Genomic DNA, 17,831 nt, shown 5'->3' with positions numbered 1-17,831 from the left:
TTCATTTTGTGAAACTGTCTGTGTTTGTGCAGGGGGCTGACGAATCGCAAAAGAAAACAAAACGCCACATGTTAATAGGGCTGTGGCGTTGTCCTGCCAAAACCCATTCATCACCGATTCTAGTGTGAACAATGCCTTGTCAGAGACAAGTGAGCAACAGAGATGAGCCACGAGGCATTTCTACCTACCCGAGACCCCCGCCCCTAATGAGTGAGTCAACCTGCTTTCAAACAAGCATTAACTGTTTTTATCCTAATAGCTTCCAATTAAAGACATTTACTGACAAGATATGTCAGGTAATTACAGCCCCAAAATAAAAATGTTGTCTAAGTTATGTTTAAACTGAGGTACAATCAAAAATAAATAAATATAGAGTTCCCAGTTAATTGTCCCTGCTGCCTCGAAATTGTGCTTCAATTTCCAGGATGGTATTATGCTGACGAATGTGATATTGCTCTTGAAGAGGCACGGGAGAGATAACATCACGCTGATAGTACAGAATGAGTCTGTCTTCATGGGGATCATTAAAGCCTTTTAGGATGAAGATATTTTTTTCGTCTCCCAGGATAATTAACTTGAGAATAATGACATGACAGATGAGGCAATCACAGCTGTGGGTCATTGTGTGGTCAGTACTTCATCACTGTTCTTTATGTGCTCCATTTCCTTATTGACTCAACATATTAGCAGAAACACTTGAGGGGTTGTGATTTAAAACATTACAATTAGCGCTCAGATTTTAAATTACCTTCATTTTGCCTACAGTTGTGTTTACATTTTATTTTAGAGTTACTTATAACACCTGAAAAGGATACATACATATTTTCTTGATTTACAACAATAAATACAAGGAAGTATGAAAACAGAAAAGCCAAAGACAAGCAACAGGGAACTAATGAAGTGTCATTATTTTCTCTGACATGTAGGCATGCCTAGCGCTGAGGTTAACAGTTGGCCTCTGAGGGTGTTACGCTGTGATAAAAAAAGCAGCCAGGTAAACAAATGTTTTAATTGGAATGCTACATTATCCAACATTTAATTTAATCTATTTACACTGACTGCACGTATATGTATGTATTCATATTTATTCGTTATACAACTGTGTTGCTGTGTGTCGCTAGTCTCTTGCTGCGAGGTTGTTAGAAGGCGTTCCTAGCTTTGGGTGCACTAGTAACATTTATAAACAAACCCGGCTGACGAGAGACGGATGACGTGAGCTCCGCTGTTGTATTCCTATTGCTAGTCACTCCCGAAAGTAGATCATCATTTGCATCAAATTAAGCAAATCTCAATTTTGTCACGTCGCTACACACGCCCATTTCCTGTCGCCAATGGTAACTGTCGCTTGTGTCACAGGAAGTCGCCAGATGTTCATTGAAATGAATGGGTGTCCCTGGCGGTCTGAACAGGGCGTAAAGGCATCTGCACACTATATATTGTTTCAGAAAACACTGTGATCCGCTGATGTTATTAAGATGTTGTAGATCTTTTGTAAGAAGGTTGTTCATCTGTGGATGCTATTGGATTAAAAGTTGAGAGCTTGATGATGCAACTATAATGACGACCAATGAGAATGTCAGAGGGGTGAGTCCAGTTCAGAAATCAATCTCTGTATTCCCATTTGATTGTAGATTTTTCCACAGCCACAAACCCAAGCTTAAACAATCTCAATCGATGTGAAGAAAAACAACTTTTAACTTATTTTATCCTCATTTTTGAACCTGCATTAGAAAACCTACCCGACTAGATTGCAGCATTCAAAATGGGTTTTGTGCATTTTTTTCCCTGCATTGTCACAGAAGAAAGAAAGAAAGAAAGAAACAAAGCAGAGATTTTGGTGCGAAAGAGTGAAAGTGTGCAATGAAAAGCCAGAACAAAGCTGAGAGCAGCTTTTGTTCACTGCTAACGTATGTGAAAAGAATCAGAGATGGAGGGAGAGAAATGGAACGGCCCCAAACGGCTGGGGGTCAATGAGTGGCTTCCAATTGAGAGACAGAAAAACAGACACATGCCACAAAGAAAGAGAAGCTGTCTGCTTTTTTAGGCTAAATGTTTATGATAATCCAAAGTAGAATAAAGATAACGTTGCCATAGAATACTCTCTCAAGCAACTATGTTTGTGGTTAAATGCAAAAGTCAAAGCTTATACACATTGAACAAACTGGTGATTTTACATGTTTTGGGATAAGGGTGTGGGGCTAAATGCTCATATTTTCCCATGTTTCAGTACAGGGGCACTGATGCTCTGCGATGTATAGGTCATACTGACAGAGAATGTGAAAGGGTGTCATGTGATTGTTTTAATGAATGCAGAACAAAATTACTCGTGCGTAAAGGGCTGGGCCACCCATTATAAAACTCTAGATAAATGTGCCTAAAATAGTCCTGTTACTGCATGTGAGATTCATGATTTAAAAATCCACTTATCAGCAAAATATTAGCTATTATAACAGAATGAATCTTTTTAATCAATGTAGTCATTTGGCCTCGAAAATAAACGCAGATTGTTCATATGTTGCTCTTTTAGTTCTGGAAAACAACTGAAGTTCTTAGTTGTGCACAAAGTATTTACTATGTTACAAGTTTCATCTTAATTCCATATGGAAAAATGAAACCATACACATTATATCATTGTTGACATACAGTATGATTATAGAACTACAAAATCATATTAGTTAAATTGAGATCTCTGACTTCTGATGAGACACAGGAGACTTAAGCAAATGACTCGATTTGCCCATTTAAACTCAGTGCTGTCAAGGAGAAATAATTGAAATATTAAAGAGATCTCATTTTTGACATTTCATTTCTTTGGGAAGGCACGGTTGCTTTATAGCCACTCCGCCGCTGGGTTAATAATAGCAGCGCTTCTCCATTCCTTAAAAAGTCAGTGTACCAAGGACATGGGAAAAGCAGAAAATCCTGTGTGGGCTTTTGTGCTTTTCATTGAATGAGATATGATACACTGCAAATCAAGAGAGATCTAATACAGTCCTCAGAGAGGAATACATTTCAATCCCGGAGCGAGAGAGCATCCCGTAATGAGAGAGGTCCTCAAAGTGCTGAATCATGACTGTCTTTTTTTTTACAACAGAACTGTGTCTGTTGATTTAAAGGCAATAACTGGTGTGATACAGACGCTCTCCAGCTGGTTTATACCTGCAAATACTCTTTTTTTAGTTTATATGAATGGCATTAAGGTAAAATACTCTCTCACTACGATTTATATCAACATACACACAAGTCGCCAGATACCTCTGCAGCCCAGACACCAAATGGCTTTTGTCTGGGAACTACACTACAAAAATCGACCACAGTTTTACTGTTGTAACTCTACCTGGTTTGTAACACAAAAGAACTGTGCTTATGCTATGGTGTCAGATGGTAATACAACCGAGCTTTGATGTTCATTGTCAATCAAAAGTTTAAAGTCCCAGTGAAAACATTTTTTTTTCGTGGAATATTGCGGCGTTTATTGAAAATAGTTTATCAATTTGTGTCATTCTCTTTTTAAAATCCGTGTGCCCTCATTATCTTTAGTTAAAATCTGAAAATGAACTTCCTCGTAATGACTATCAAAATGCAACAGCTGTTTTATAACATCCAATCAAAACACAGAAAAAGTCTAACCACACCCACTATTTTTCTCATTAGAAATTCAATTTCACTCGGAAATGCGTACAGAAATTAGAGCGATTTTCCACATTTTAGAATAATTATAGATTTATTAATAACCTTTCCTCAAAATCATGATGTTGAAAGGTTGTTCATTTTACTTAAGCAATGTAGTTTGATCTAACACATTGTACTGGTTTCTTGTACAAACACAATTGCAATGCATAATACTGACATAAATAGATGACTCTTTAACATAACTTAATCCATTAGTTTTGGGAGAACATGAATCATTTTCATTGACTAACTGAAACACGCTTGGTAAAGTTCGCAGCATGCTTTGCTCTCATGACTGGATTTAGACAGTACATGTTAAAATAAAGTGCATGTACTGTCTGTATGCAGCTTTACTGGGTGAGTAAATAATGTGCTCTCTGCTGCTTCCTGCCAGAGCCAACACCTTTAAATATATGGTTAAAAAAGATATGTCTAATACAAAAAAGTTAATTTGCTCACCACAAATCAATTATTTTGAGGTGAAAGTTAACAGAATAGTTTAAATTAACCTTTTTTTTGCCGAAATGCAGTGTGAATTGCCATTATATGGGTATGCCCATATTATTTGTAGCCAGAACATTACTACACCCAACACCATTTTAAAAACCCCAGGATGTGACCTAATCAAATTAAAGGAGAAATTTTAGATAACAAACGCGAAACTAATAAACACTATTGATAGAATAAAAACAAAACTCTGTTATATAAGAGAATTTTCCAGGCAGTCACACTTTGCAAAAAATGGTCCATTGCCATTTTATCAGGCAACATCTTGAGATCTCACCCTAGGATGCTTCTAAACAGCTTTGAAGGAGTTCCCATCTGTCCTGGACTCTTATTGGCTGATTTTTCATCATTATTTGGTCTACAGCATCCATTTCAAATACTTTTTTAGTTGAGTTTTCTAATGTAAGAGTTTATATATCGCCACAATAATATAACAACTCATTTGAACGTTCAGATTTTTGCCTACAGATCATTTCAATAATGTGACCTAAAACTTTTGAACAGTGTATTTTACATACCATGGTTTATACATGATATTCCAAGGTAAAGAATTATACTTTTTTGGTGGATCTGGTGGAAGCTAAAGTTTATTTTGCATTTGAAACGTAGCTCTATTAGGCTACTTTAGCAATAGAGTTTCTAAATGCATTTAGATCTCTTTTCATTACAATAACATTTTATTCTAAAGAAAGCATCAATTTATTTACATATCTATCATAATAAGCTAACAATTGTTTTTACAGCACCTGTGGCTACCAAACTGTACTGCAAATGCTAATCTAATACTACAAATCACCTTATGTTTACTATGCAACGAAACGGTTCATACATTTTCATAAAGGTAAATACACTGTATGTACTTCAGTGGGAGATTGATAGTGTAAACAATGAAACAAGGCACATCCTCAGGGCTTATACTGCAGCATAAAGATGAACAGAGCTCTATTCCCAGCGCGCTGTCATGAGGCTAAGACAACAGCAGTTAGCATAAGCAATTACAGAATCAATGGCACATTTCCTCTAACAAGCGTACTTTCTAAAAGGATGAAATGTTATTTCGGGTCTGTGTGAGGATGTGGTGGGTAATTAGGCTGACAGCGAGAGAGATGTCACAAGCAGGGAGCTCAGTGGTTAAAATCTGCGCTATGCTAGGACGGTTTAGTTAAGCTAGGCGGCCATGTGCCACTCTGTCACGAGGCAGATGGAGTGTGTGCCACTGTTTCTGCTGCGACAGACAGCCATGAAATGATATAAATCACTTTCCTCTTCCTCTTTAACAGTTACACCAAAAGGGTTTTTCGTTAGCATTTATGCTAACACTTTATAATAAAGGTTTGCTTTGTTAACATTCATGATGCACTTTTACATCATTTATTGCTTGGGAAATTATTGCAATTGGAAAAATGTTATAAGTATATGTAGAAATTAAAATGTAGAAACAAAATGTGAAAATATTTAAGTCTTTTTATTTAATTCAACTAAAGTTAACAAATGTAACCTAACTGTAAAGTATTGAAAAGAATCAGCTTTTCTCTGCTGTCCACCGCCTATCAGAACAGTCCTTCTACCCATTTGGGTCGCAACCCGCCGGTTGGAAACCACTAATCTAGTGCCAACTGTAAGGCAGCAATTTCTAAAATGGCCCCAGAAATTGAGGTGCAGACAGTGTTCTTGCATCCCCATCATCGAACTGGGTTTATAAGTCCTCATGGTTAGCCCAAAGTCAAGCGGTCCAGGCTCATAACTTATCTTGAGCAGGAACAGAGGCTTTCATCACCTCTTTAGCCCAACAGATTTCCTGTTAAATCAATACTTTCTGTACTTCCCTTAATGTATGGGGGAGACACACAGTGTGAGTCAGCCAAGAGCGGCAGACACCCTTAATATGCTTAAAATCCTGTAAGGGTAGAGGATTGTCTGTGCACAGACACCCCACGTGCACACAGATGGGATGGTTTTTACTGATTTCCCTGTTATTACCCTAACATACTGTAGGTTCATCAGGAGGCGTGAGAAATTTCGAGGAGTCAAGCTTCCAAATTTCTCAATATCCTGATTTAGAGTCATTTATCAATCAAACCCCTTTCTTTGCATTAATCAATACTCAACTAACCAATAAATCTCAAGAACATCTGTTAATATAGTACAAACAATTTCTAAATTCAGTGGATATTTAGGGGTCTCAATCAAACCCTAAACAGACGTTCTGAGTTATCTTTCTTTGACGATTTTACACACAGGCATTTGATATCAAATATGCATTATGCAGTAAACGTTTCTGGTAAATCAAACCTCTGACTAGACGGTATTTAATAATGTGGTTTAGCGTGATAACTGATTTGCACAATATTTTTTCGAGCAATTTTAAATACAGTCAATTTCTAGAGACCATATTAGCTTAATTGTTTACATTTCTCTGAAATAACAAAAGGTAACTCTCCATAAATAAGTTAAATTCAGAATGCTCTAATGAAACCTTGCTTCTGGAGAGCAACTGTAAACAAAACCTACGATGTGTCCTTCAAGCGTGCTAATATCTTTTTTAATGCAGTCAAAAAATGATAAGTCATACACAACTGGCGCCAGTTGCGTATGAAAATGTTGCTATTGATGACAGTGAATATATCCGACTATTAAATGCATATGTAGAAATGGTAATTCATTTCAAATGTATTGTGGTCATTCCACTCCATTGTCTGTTGAATTTCAAGAAAATCAAACCTAAGGAGTGACATAAAGTCATCCAACAGCAATGTGAAAGACTGACATCATGATCAAACCTAATTACATCTACAAATATTACTGTTGTATTGTTTAAAAGTGGTCAGTGGTCAGCAACTGCAGAGCAATCTCAATCCTGCCCTTCTACCCTCTAAAGAGTAGTATTTAACCAACTCACTGCCTATTTATAACAGCACAACCTTCTAGACAGTCAGCAATCCGGCTTCAAGAAAGGACATTCTTCGGAGACCGCTCTTCTGTCTGTCGTCGAAAACCTATGGCTGGCAAGGGCTAAATCCTTGTCATCTGTCCGTATTCTGCTTAATCTCTGTATTTGACACTGTGCACCACCAGATCCTGCTGTCCACTCTCTCCAAACTGGGCATCTCTGGAACTGCACTCAACTGACTTTTATCTAACAGGCAGATCCTTTAAGCCATCCTGGAGATTCGAGACATCCAGATATCACCACCTGACAACTGGAGCTCCTCAGGATCAGTTCTTGCTCCTCTCCTCTTTTCTATATATACCACCTCCCTGGGTACAATTATTACGGCACGTGGGTTTTCATACCATTTTTATGGTATGAGGCTTTATTTCTCCATACAGCCAGAACACCCCACCATCTCTGCCCTTGTCTCTGCCTGCCTTCTGGACATCTCTTCTTGGATTAAAGAGCATCACCTACAACTCAACCTATCCAAGACAGAACTCCTGGTTATACCGGCCCAACCAACAATTGAACACCACCTTATAATTCAGCTCGGATTCTCAACTATAACACCCACCAAGTCTGCGAGCAACCTGGGGGTGATGTTCGAGGACCAGCTGAAATTCTGCTCCCACCTACTGGGTGGCCTTCCAACTAATGCAGTCAAGCCCTTGCAAATGATACAGAATGCAGCTGCACTTCTAGTTTTCAATCAGCATAAAAGAACCAATGTAACACCCGTCCTAATTTCGCTTCACTGGCTGCCAGTTGCCGCACGTATCAAGTTTAAATCGCTGACACTGGCCTTCAGAACGCTAAAGGTAAATTCGCCCCTTTATCTTAACGCACTACTCCAAGTCATGAAATTGAGCGACACCTGGTTGTTCCATCGAAGCGAGGCACCAAATCGCTTGCAAAAATGTTTCCTCATTTGGTTCCCATGTGGTTGAATGAACTGACAGCCTCGACCCAAACTGCACCAACCTTCACGACTTTCAAAAAACACTACAAAACCGTTTTGTGTCAAAAAAAATGTATTCATATAAAAAATGAATTCTCTCCTTTGCTTACTCCAGCTTTAAACCTCCTTGTAGCATGGCCTTATAAACTAACGGGAAGTGTGTTGACAAATTGTTTATATGCTCTCATACTTGTAATTCGCTTTGGATATAAGCGTCTGCCTAATGAATAAATGTAAATATGAACTTGTTTTCTTGCAGTATTTGAGGTTTGAAATACAGAGCATCTTTTTTGACTTGTTTCTACAGTTTTCATGTTTCTGCAAATAAATGTAAGCCGAAACTATATTTGTATTTGAAATTTGGTAGAAATATTGTTAGTAGTTCACATACTGAACAACTGATTTTAAAATGGTCTCCTATTATCTTTTTCCACGGCTGCAGATTTGGTATCATTACGCGCCTTTGATTAATTAATATGGACTCTTTCGTAAAAAATGTTCTTCTGATGTATTAATATTAGTTGAAATGTGTACTTTTTGAAAGGGTGCCGCCCCAGTGATAGCTTGGGTACATTATTTTACCATTACCATCACATGTGAACTTGTAACCACACTCTGCCATTTCACGTAGAGGTATGTATTAAGCCAACCCAAAACATGTAAATACTATTTTCATGAATTCATATTATCATATTTATTTTCATATTATCACGAATAGAATACTAATAACTGCAGCTAACTGTCTCCAGCTTCCAATGCAGATTTATGCTACGGACTGAAGCTACAGGCTGCAGTTTTACTACAACAAGATTAGAGACCAAGAACTGTCAGATACATTGTCTTCTCAATACAACTTATTTACAGCACATGCCAGCAGAGTATTATTTGTTCTCCAGGCACACATTTGGAGATGCAGTCGCAGAGCCAGTGCAGTCCAGGCTCACAGGAGACTTCTGGACTAATCTGGCAGGAAACCAGTCAAACAGCTTTGGCTTAATGCTCCCTCGCTGTGCTCGACAGACAGCGTTTAGCGAGACATTTCTACACTACAGGATAGGGCTCATCAGCGAACATGTAGTACAGAGTCAAAAGCTCATTCGGAGCAGCAGATGTTCAGTGCAGTGCCGAGGTTTGGTCCTCCTAGAGACAATAAGACAACTTCGCTTCACTTTCTACAAGACGTACCAGTACACACAAAGGCATTTTACACATGAGCTAAGCACAGAATTGTTTTTTGCAGAGTACCGAGCAGTAAGCTTAAGAACTAGGCCAGCATTTGTACGTTTCAAAATGGAGAAGCGTTTGAAAAGACACACGTTTCATTAAACAAGTGGGTCACTGGCTGAAAGTGCTTTCTTTAGCCCATAATGTTTCTCTGGATACTGTGATTTTCAGTTTGCTGCCTCACAAAAGAAATTGTACACGTATTGTTCTGCAATTGATATTTAACACCAGGAAAGTAACACTGCGGTCAAATGAATGTGTCTGTTGAACAGCAGAAACAACAATGAAAGTGCACAAGGTAAAATATCAAGATCTATGTAAAACCTGTTTAGATATAATGTAGCCTGTTCGGCTCTAAGCTGTATTTTTGTCAGAGTACCGATCTGACCTGGAATTACTTTTTAAAGCCACCCTGCTGAAAAGACCAACATAACTAATCTCCGGCATATGTTGCTGTTTGGCTACTGATATCCAGCCGGAGATGCCAAAGTGTCTAAAAGGGGGTTCAGGGTGATGATGATTTACCAGATTCACTAAACCAGCATTAACTAGTTTTAAACCAGCAAGCATTAAACCAGCATTAACTAGTTTAGACCAACCTGTCTTTTTAGGTTGTCCAATGTGTCATTTTTTGGACAGAATTGCAATATAATATACATAATTACATCTTCAGGTGTATAAAGAGAATATTATGAAGCGTTATGTTTTTATACCTTGGAACGAGCAATTTCTATCTACATTTACGCACCACTCCAAGCAGGCCTCGAACCGGTCGGTCTGGCATGAGAATCGGGCACTCTAACAAGGAAGATAAAGACTGCAGTCTCTAGCGTCTGTCGCTAGAGCATCCTTGACGCCGGGGAGTGAGGTTTACATACTGCACAGCATTTCTCTGCAACTAACATACATCGCGGGTCCCCTTCCATGGAATTCACCATGTTGTTTCTACAGAAGCTTTAAAGGGACAAACTGCTCCACTGTAAGTGATGACATCTTAGTCCTGTGTCAGCCTCCATAGGGCTTTGAAATTGGAAGGGTGGTGTGAGCCATTGGTTACGTTTCACAACCTCATCACTAGATGCCGCTAAATTTGATACACTGGACCTTTCAACACAACCAACCTTAAGACAGTCAGGATATGAAAAACTAGTACAATGAAGAATATTAGCATGGGGTCATCTGTCACTTATGGCATTTTATGGTTTTGCCCTGAACTTTACAACCGCAAATCAAAGCTACAAACTATGTGGCTGCACACAACCCATATCGTAGGCCTAACCCCATGATGTCCTGATCTATACTGTATTGTCTCTCATTAAATGCCTCTTACTCTGCTCTATGTCACTTAGCAGGTCTCTTCCAATGTGGGTGAGAGGTGATAAAAGTGCCACAAGGTAAAAATAGTGAAAATAGGTTACAAACCCAGAACAAAGGGCTGACTGGGTGAATATGCTGTGTAGTATAATTTTTTTTGAATAATTAGCTTAAAGCTCTAAACAGTGTGACCCATAGGACTTAGAAATTTCTCATACAGAAGTATGTAACTACATATAAATATTTAGCAGTACCAGTGAAACCAGGTATATTTTCCGTTTTCATATACATTTATTAGGGGTGCCAGACCCAGTGGCCCTGTTGCAATTGCTCCTTACACTCTGCCAACAGATACAAATGCATATCTTTAAACCTGATATCAGCATGTACGACAAAATCTCTTTAATGAAGCAAGATGCGTGGGAGTCTCATCGACTGAACAGATGAAGGACATTTGATTTATTGAGTTTTCAGGCTTGGTGAATAAGCACACAAATATCCTCAGCAACAAGGACAGCACAATACACTGGTTTATTTAATGCAATTCAAATATTCACAGTTCACTCTGATTACAAACCCTTATCAGCTCCTGAAAGGTCTTCTTTTATAAATTTTCCATTAAAATGTAATTTATTTAGTTTATAGAGATAATCTAGTTACGTTCTGTAAAGCAGTTTGTCAGTCAAGGGCTACTGTATAGAAACTAAATGTAAGGGGACCCGTGGTGTATGTAGATGGAAGTACCCCATTCAAAGGTAATAAAAACATAACGCTTCATTATGTAAGGTCTTTATACATAGTTATGTTTATTATATTGCATTTCTGTTAATAGATCCTCCAAAAAATTACACACTTGACCTTTAAATACAAATAATTAATTAAAAATGCTGTCATGTTATCTTATAATATATGGGATTCAAAATGTTACAGCTCTCAAAAGCACATTCATCCATCATTAAAAAAAAAAAAATGGCTCCAGTGAATCTAAGGAAGCAAAACAATGCATTTCTGAGAGAAAATGCGCATTTTGAGCTCATTTAGCCATCAATACATTGTGTAAGAAAACAATCAAGCTAGTTCAAATATGGTGCCATGTTGATAACTTTGTATCTCAATGCCATCGATGACAGCCAAATTTGAATTTGGATCGCTAAATGTTGGATTCCATATAAGAAGATACTACCACAGTATTTTGATATAAAATTATTTGTATGTGTTCAACTGAAGAAAGTCATACCGCAAGTTAGTTATGAGAGAATGTCGATTTGCGTGAACTATTCCTTTAAAATCTTAACCCTGTGTTCACTCAGCACAAGTGAAAGACTTTAGAGAACGTTTAAAGTGGCCCGCGGTTTCTGCCAATCTCATATTAATCTTGAGTACCTATAGAGTAGTATTGCATACTACATATCTTTGAAGAGTATTTAGTTTGATCACATTTAAAAAAGATAGATACAGCTTTACAATTACTTCCGAAATCATACGTTGTGTGCGGGGGAGAGGGGTAGGCTGAACTAAAGCACATTGCCAACAAAACACAGATATCAGTTTCACTCACCGCATGCAGTTCTTTTAGCACTGGGACGGCTCCATATATCAGTTTCAAACGATCTCCAAATCCAGCATTAAATATCAACCGTTTATATAACATTCATCACCCAAATGCAGTGAACAAACAAACACCTCAACTTCGCGCACGTATGCTCTCTCTCTCTCCTGCTTACAAGTGAAAGTGACGTTTTCAGATATTCCTTACCCTACTCTTCTTGCTTTTACGGGAGAATTGTCCAATAAGGGACTAAAAAAATGCTTACGAAACAGTTTTAAATGTTCGAAAAAAACTTTCCGAGACCTTCTGGGGGAGTGTATCGAGCAGAGAAATACTACGTAATACTCGTTTTTTTGACAAGTTGACAATGTTAAGCATGAGAAGACAGCACATTTAACATTGTAAAGAAGTCAGAATGCATGACTAGGAGGCCACTAGCGGGAGACTCAGGATTCTAAAGTTCCTTTAAATGACATGATGACATAAGTCCCCTTATGACGCCTAAAAGCTTTTGCAAGTTGGATGGTGAGGTGTTAAGAGGAAAGGGTGGGGTGTGATATATGGATGGCTTTAACGATGACATGCAATGGGGTGTGATGGGTAGAGTAACTGAAAGGTATCAGTCCTACCTGATGCTGCTCATGCTTCCGGTTTCAGAACCCAACTTGCATCTCTCCAGCTGGGTGGCAACAATCTGCCTCTCAGCCTCCAACTCCCGTGTCAGTCGCTCGAACTGCAGCTCCTGCACAAATAAAGGAGTCAGAATGTACTGTATATGTGAAGCCCTAAAATAATTATGGGATTGATTCTGTCTATAGCATGCATCACACATGCACTTACATGCTCCAGTAACTGTCAAACTGTCATAGAGTGTTTGTGCTTGTGTGTGTGTGTGTGAGAGAGAGAGAGAGAGAGAGAGAGAGAGAGAGAGTGAGAGAGTACAAGACAAGGAAATTCATATGGCTCAAAGGTTACTCATCTCAACTCAACTTATTTATATAGCACAAATAAAAACAACAATTGTTGACCAAGGTGCTGGACAATCAAAGAAATAGTAACACATTTACACACAACATAACATAGATCACAGCACACATCACAGCCACCATAATACAATTAAATACACGCTTTTATTTAGGTATCAACTTATTTTGGAATAAATATAGACAAAAATGAAAGATTTTCTGACATAGTGCTATAACATTTATATGGATGACATACGTATTGCATAATTAGACATTTTGTATAGAGCAAATTTGACTACAATGTCAGACCACAGAAAATAACGTTTACGTCTTTTCACGTTTTACATCTCAATTTCCTCTCCTCTGAATCTCAGTAGTGTCTAGGAGAAACAATTGAGATATTTAAGAGGTGGTTACTCTTTCCTTCCCATATTGACCAAAATCCCTCGAACCAAAAGATCTTAATAATCTACAAAATGTAACTTTTCGGTAGCACTGTCTGTAAAAATGTTTAAGAGCATTCCAATCCATATTAAAAAATGTAACATAACACATAAATTATAACTTAGTCAAGAGACGAGCAAGCTTTGATAAGCCATAAAGAATTAATTGCCTTTAAAAAGTAGCAAATTAAACACTTCATTCACACCGCACAGTTTCTTCAGAAACCACAGACAGTATTCTGAACTCACACAACTCTCTCGCTCTGCACTTAATTAGATATGCACCGGCTAACATTTAAAGACAAACTTGTCGATTTAAAATCAGAGATAAAATCCCAGCGCTCCTCTTTAAAGTAATCGCTGTGGAAATCCAGTCTCACACTATGCGTCTGCCTGGGGACGATGCTCGATGCAACGTCCCCACTTTATGAGGAGTCTGGGATGTGTTCGCTCATCCACAAGGTCAAAGACCATCCCTGGAGGAGTTAAACCCAAGAGCGCTCCGGAACGCATCACCTGCTATTTTGGGCATGGACCCAGATGAAGGAAACAAAAATGCCCATTCAGTGTTGAAGTGAGCTCTATAGACTGCGGCGACATGCAGCCGGCGTAACTAAAGAGGTGCTAACTGCGGCTTTCAAACACTTCACAAATCGTCATGCAAAATCTGGAGTCTCAATTCATGAAATTTTTACAGAAGAGAATTTTTGGCGACATTCTGGAACTGTGAATGATAGCCAATGCAAACCACACACTGTGCAAGCTAAAGTGAGCACACTTTAGCTAGCACAGACTGTGACGTTGTTGCTCTTGCAGTGCGAACGATCATAACCTTACCCATCATAACCTCCTTTAGTTTATGTTTATTTAAAAAGTACTTAAATAACTTCATATTTGACAGACCAACAACTTTCTTTATTTGATTAAAACATCTATTTCTCCAAAACAGCATGAAGTTCCTTCCTTCTTTCAACAATAAGCCACCTGTTGCTTTCGAAAATGTAACCCAAGCTCTCTTACCGGCACATGTACCATACTCTAGAATCCACCTTCGCCGAAAACGAGCCGTGTTTCTTCCGTCGCATCAATATTCCACTACACTGCGTTCATCTCCGTTCATCGAGAGTAAAGTCATTAGAGAAACTACTAGACTGCTAGTGACTGCCTTCCAGCAGAAAAAGTGGAGTGCAGCCAGGCACAAAGGTCGTCATGGCAACAGCGAATTTCGAACCCCTTTGGCATTATGTATGCAACATTGCATCACAAAGGGTCCCTCCCACCAGCCAGCCAGCCAAATACCACTGCCCCCCAGTCACTCTTCCGTCTCCTCCTAAACTCTTCCCTTTCTGACGCCATCTGTGTCCCGCTCTGAAGAGGAGAGGGGGGGAGCTGTGGGGACTTTTTGAAAGGCTTGCGGAATGGCACAGAAAGAGGTGTTTATTGCTGGTCCAGGCAGCAAAAAAGCACCGTTCCACTGAGCCATGCTAAGCATTGTGCTTTCTCTAGAGATCCCAACAGGCTGTTCTGCTTCAGTAGTCTGCGATGGACAGACTCCCTGAGCAGAGAGCAGCAGCCTTCACTTTCCACTTGTCACAAAAGTCGGTTAAATATAGCACTCCGTGCAGACAGAAAAGGTCTCCGGCTCTGGTTGATGAGGACAGATGCATCACACGGACCAAATATTTTTAACAGCATTCTCTTAACACGATGCTGCAATCAAAGCGATTGTTTAAATCCAATAAATCAGCAATTTTATATGTGAAATTCTCATAAGATAACAATAGAGGATACGGAACAGATACAGTATATCTCCCCATTAAAGGACAGTTCAACAATAGGAAAAATTACTCTGTTGAACACAAAAGGGGATATTTTTAAGAATTTAGGACAGCAAACACTTCTGGGGCAGTTTTGACTACAATAGTCATTTTTCCTACTAGTCAGTGGGGTCCAAGAACTGTTCGGTTAAAAGCATTCTTCCAAATGTCTTTCTCTGTGTTCAACCAAACAAATCATTTTATAAAGGTTTGAATAACTAGAAAGTTAGTAATTCATGACAGAGTTTCAATTTTTAGGTGAACTATCCCTTTAACTTGCATATTAACTCTAGAAACAACCATTAAACCTGTGTTTAAAAAATAAACAGCCAAGGGACGGAGAAATTGATTCTGTTGCTTCAAGAGCAGAATGTGGTCTTTTGATCTAAATGTTTAATTGCACCCTGTGGACAAAGTCTGACATTTAAGGCTCTTCATTGGTCTGTTTGATTGCAAAATGCCACCGGGGGTTCATCTCACGAGTTCCTTTAAGGTTTAACCTAATTTCTAAAATTCTCACAGAACTTAATGAGTCTATACCCACTGCACATCCTGACCACACCAGCAGAATTTTACAGAAAGCACAGAATTGTGTTCAGACAGATATGATGAAAATAAAGAGCTTTATATGAGAAGGTGCTGCAAATTTTACTTAAGAGAAAATTAAACATATCCTTTGTTGCAATAACAAGTCCAATTGGAATATACCTCAGGAAAAACTTTAAAAAAATCTCTTTGCTGTTGATAATTTGTTCAGTTGAAGGAGATGCCGAAAAAGCCTCAACCTAGAAATTTTGTAACGCTAAACATAATTAAAAGGTTTAATATGTGACATTAATTATTTTGTGACCAAAGGAATAAGCGTCTTTACTTCTGGCTAAAGCAAATCACTCTGCCCTATCAGACTGAGATATAATGAGCTGATTAACATTCTTAAGCTAAAAGAGGAAAAACTGAGAAAGAATTAAATGGAGAAATAATATATTTAACCTTGGCTTAACCAGCACTTGAAAGATATCTATGAATTCTGTTGGAATTTTCTCCAAAAGGACCTTGCAGTGCTTATAATTAACCTTTGTATAACAATGCCAATACTACTTAGTGGTCATTTCTTTTTCAATAGTGGCTACAAACTATTTTAATTAACACCAAATTAAAATAACTTAAGAGAAAAGCCATTGAAGTGCCTTTGAAATGTGCAGTTTTGTTCCATTGAAACAGGAAGTTATGGTGGGACTGGGACATAATGAGTGGCTCCTCCCCCACAAAACAGCCAATGGACCTTTTCACAAGCCTGTGATGACGCATCGTAAATCCTCCAAAGTTTTTATATATATATATATTTTTTTTTTAATGTATGCAGTGTTGACACTATACTTTGTATTAGATTACCCTTCCATCAAATTCCAAAAAACTAGTTAATGCTAATGCGAAGGTGTTTCTTACACAGCGTCTATGAAAGTCACGGTAAATTTGACATCATTCTCTCTTTTGACTGATGTCCTCAGACTCTCTATTTTATAAATGTTTGTAGAAAGTAGTGAAAGCACTATCGTTGAGTTTATCTTTTGCTATTTTAGCAAATGATGATGCAAAAAATATATTTGTGTAGTCTCCCATTCGCTATAGAAGTTTATCCAACTATGACGACTTCTGCGGCTGTGAAACACGGAAATGTGAAAAAGGTCAATAGACTGTATATACACCCAGGGTGAAGATGAATCAGCCTGCGTGCTAGGCCACTTCCCCCTGAGGTTATTTCTCAACAAACAATAATGTTTACTAAACTACATGTTTACTAAAAAAACTGTCAAATTTCTGCGAACAGACAGCACTACAGCTGAGCATTGTTGAGTGCCTCTGTGATCAACCCTTGAGTAAGTGCAAAGGTTTACTTAGTTTTTTTCATATTTGAGGATGTGGATTGAAACGTCAAGCTAAAGCCTTTCCCTTTTTGGTTGTTGATGTATGATGTAGTGTTTGTATAATATGACTGTGTGAAAAATTGGCGGATGTAACTGAGCTGGCTAAGACAAAAGCACTTAAACGATCATGCATTGAGTCTATTGATGGTTTCAGCGGACGCATGCGGCTGGCCTGAAGTTAATTTCCGGTCTGTGTGGTCGGTTAAAAAATATTTATTACATTTTCTTTAATAATACAATTTCTTTTATATTTAATTTATATTCATATCAATTAATATTCATATTTTAAATGAGGCGTTTCAGGGAGGTCTGGGTGAGCACTCGCTTTTGTTCCGACACTAAGTTTTTTGCACTTTTTACGCATCTAATACATGCATGGGCAACTTATAACACACCAAATACACATAAAAACACGTATTGGCGCCATATGACCCCTTTAAGTCTGGCCCACATAAAAAGGCTGAAACCATCTATATGGTTTTATTAGTTTAAACACAGACTGGATTCTGATGACAAGCTGAA

General features: G+C 38.2%; 1 protein-coding gene across 6 annotated transcripts in view; it reads right to left on the bottom strand.

Annotated features, from left to right (window-relative positions):
* The window catches only part of ctnnd2b (catenin (cadherin-associated protein), delta 2b), an 80,054-nt gene that overhangs the window by 42,839 nt on the left and 19,384 nt on the right, over window positions 1-17,831 (bottom strand). For 5 of the 6 annotated variants that reach the window (XM_056744188.1, XM_056744190.1, XM_056744191.1 and 2 more), the window contains exon 3: window positions 12,789-12,901. In XM_056744188.1, coding sequence (XP_056600166.1) covers window positions 12,789-12,901 — 113 coding nt within the window. Of the gene's footprint in view, window positions 1-12,788; window positions 12,902-14,587; window positions 14,781-17,831 lie in introns of those variants that run through there. The other variant, XM_056744194.1, reaches the window with a different exon arrangement.

Source organism: Triplophysa dalaica, chromosome 3 (assembly GCF_015846415.1).
Source record: "Triplophysa dalaica isolate WHDGS20190420 chromosome 3, ASM1584641v1, whole genome shotgun sequence".
In the NCBI taxonomy this organism is placed as follows: Eukaryota; Metazoa; Chordata; class Actinopteri; order Cypriniformes; family Nemacheilidae; genus Triplophysa; species Triplophysa dalaica.
The sequence above is the reverse complement of the archived record's forward strand: the minus strand, read 5'-3'. Positions and strand labels throughout refer to the sequence as shown.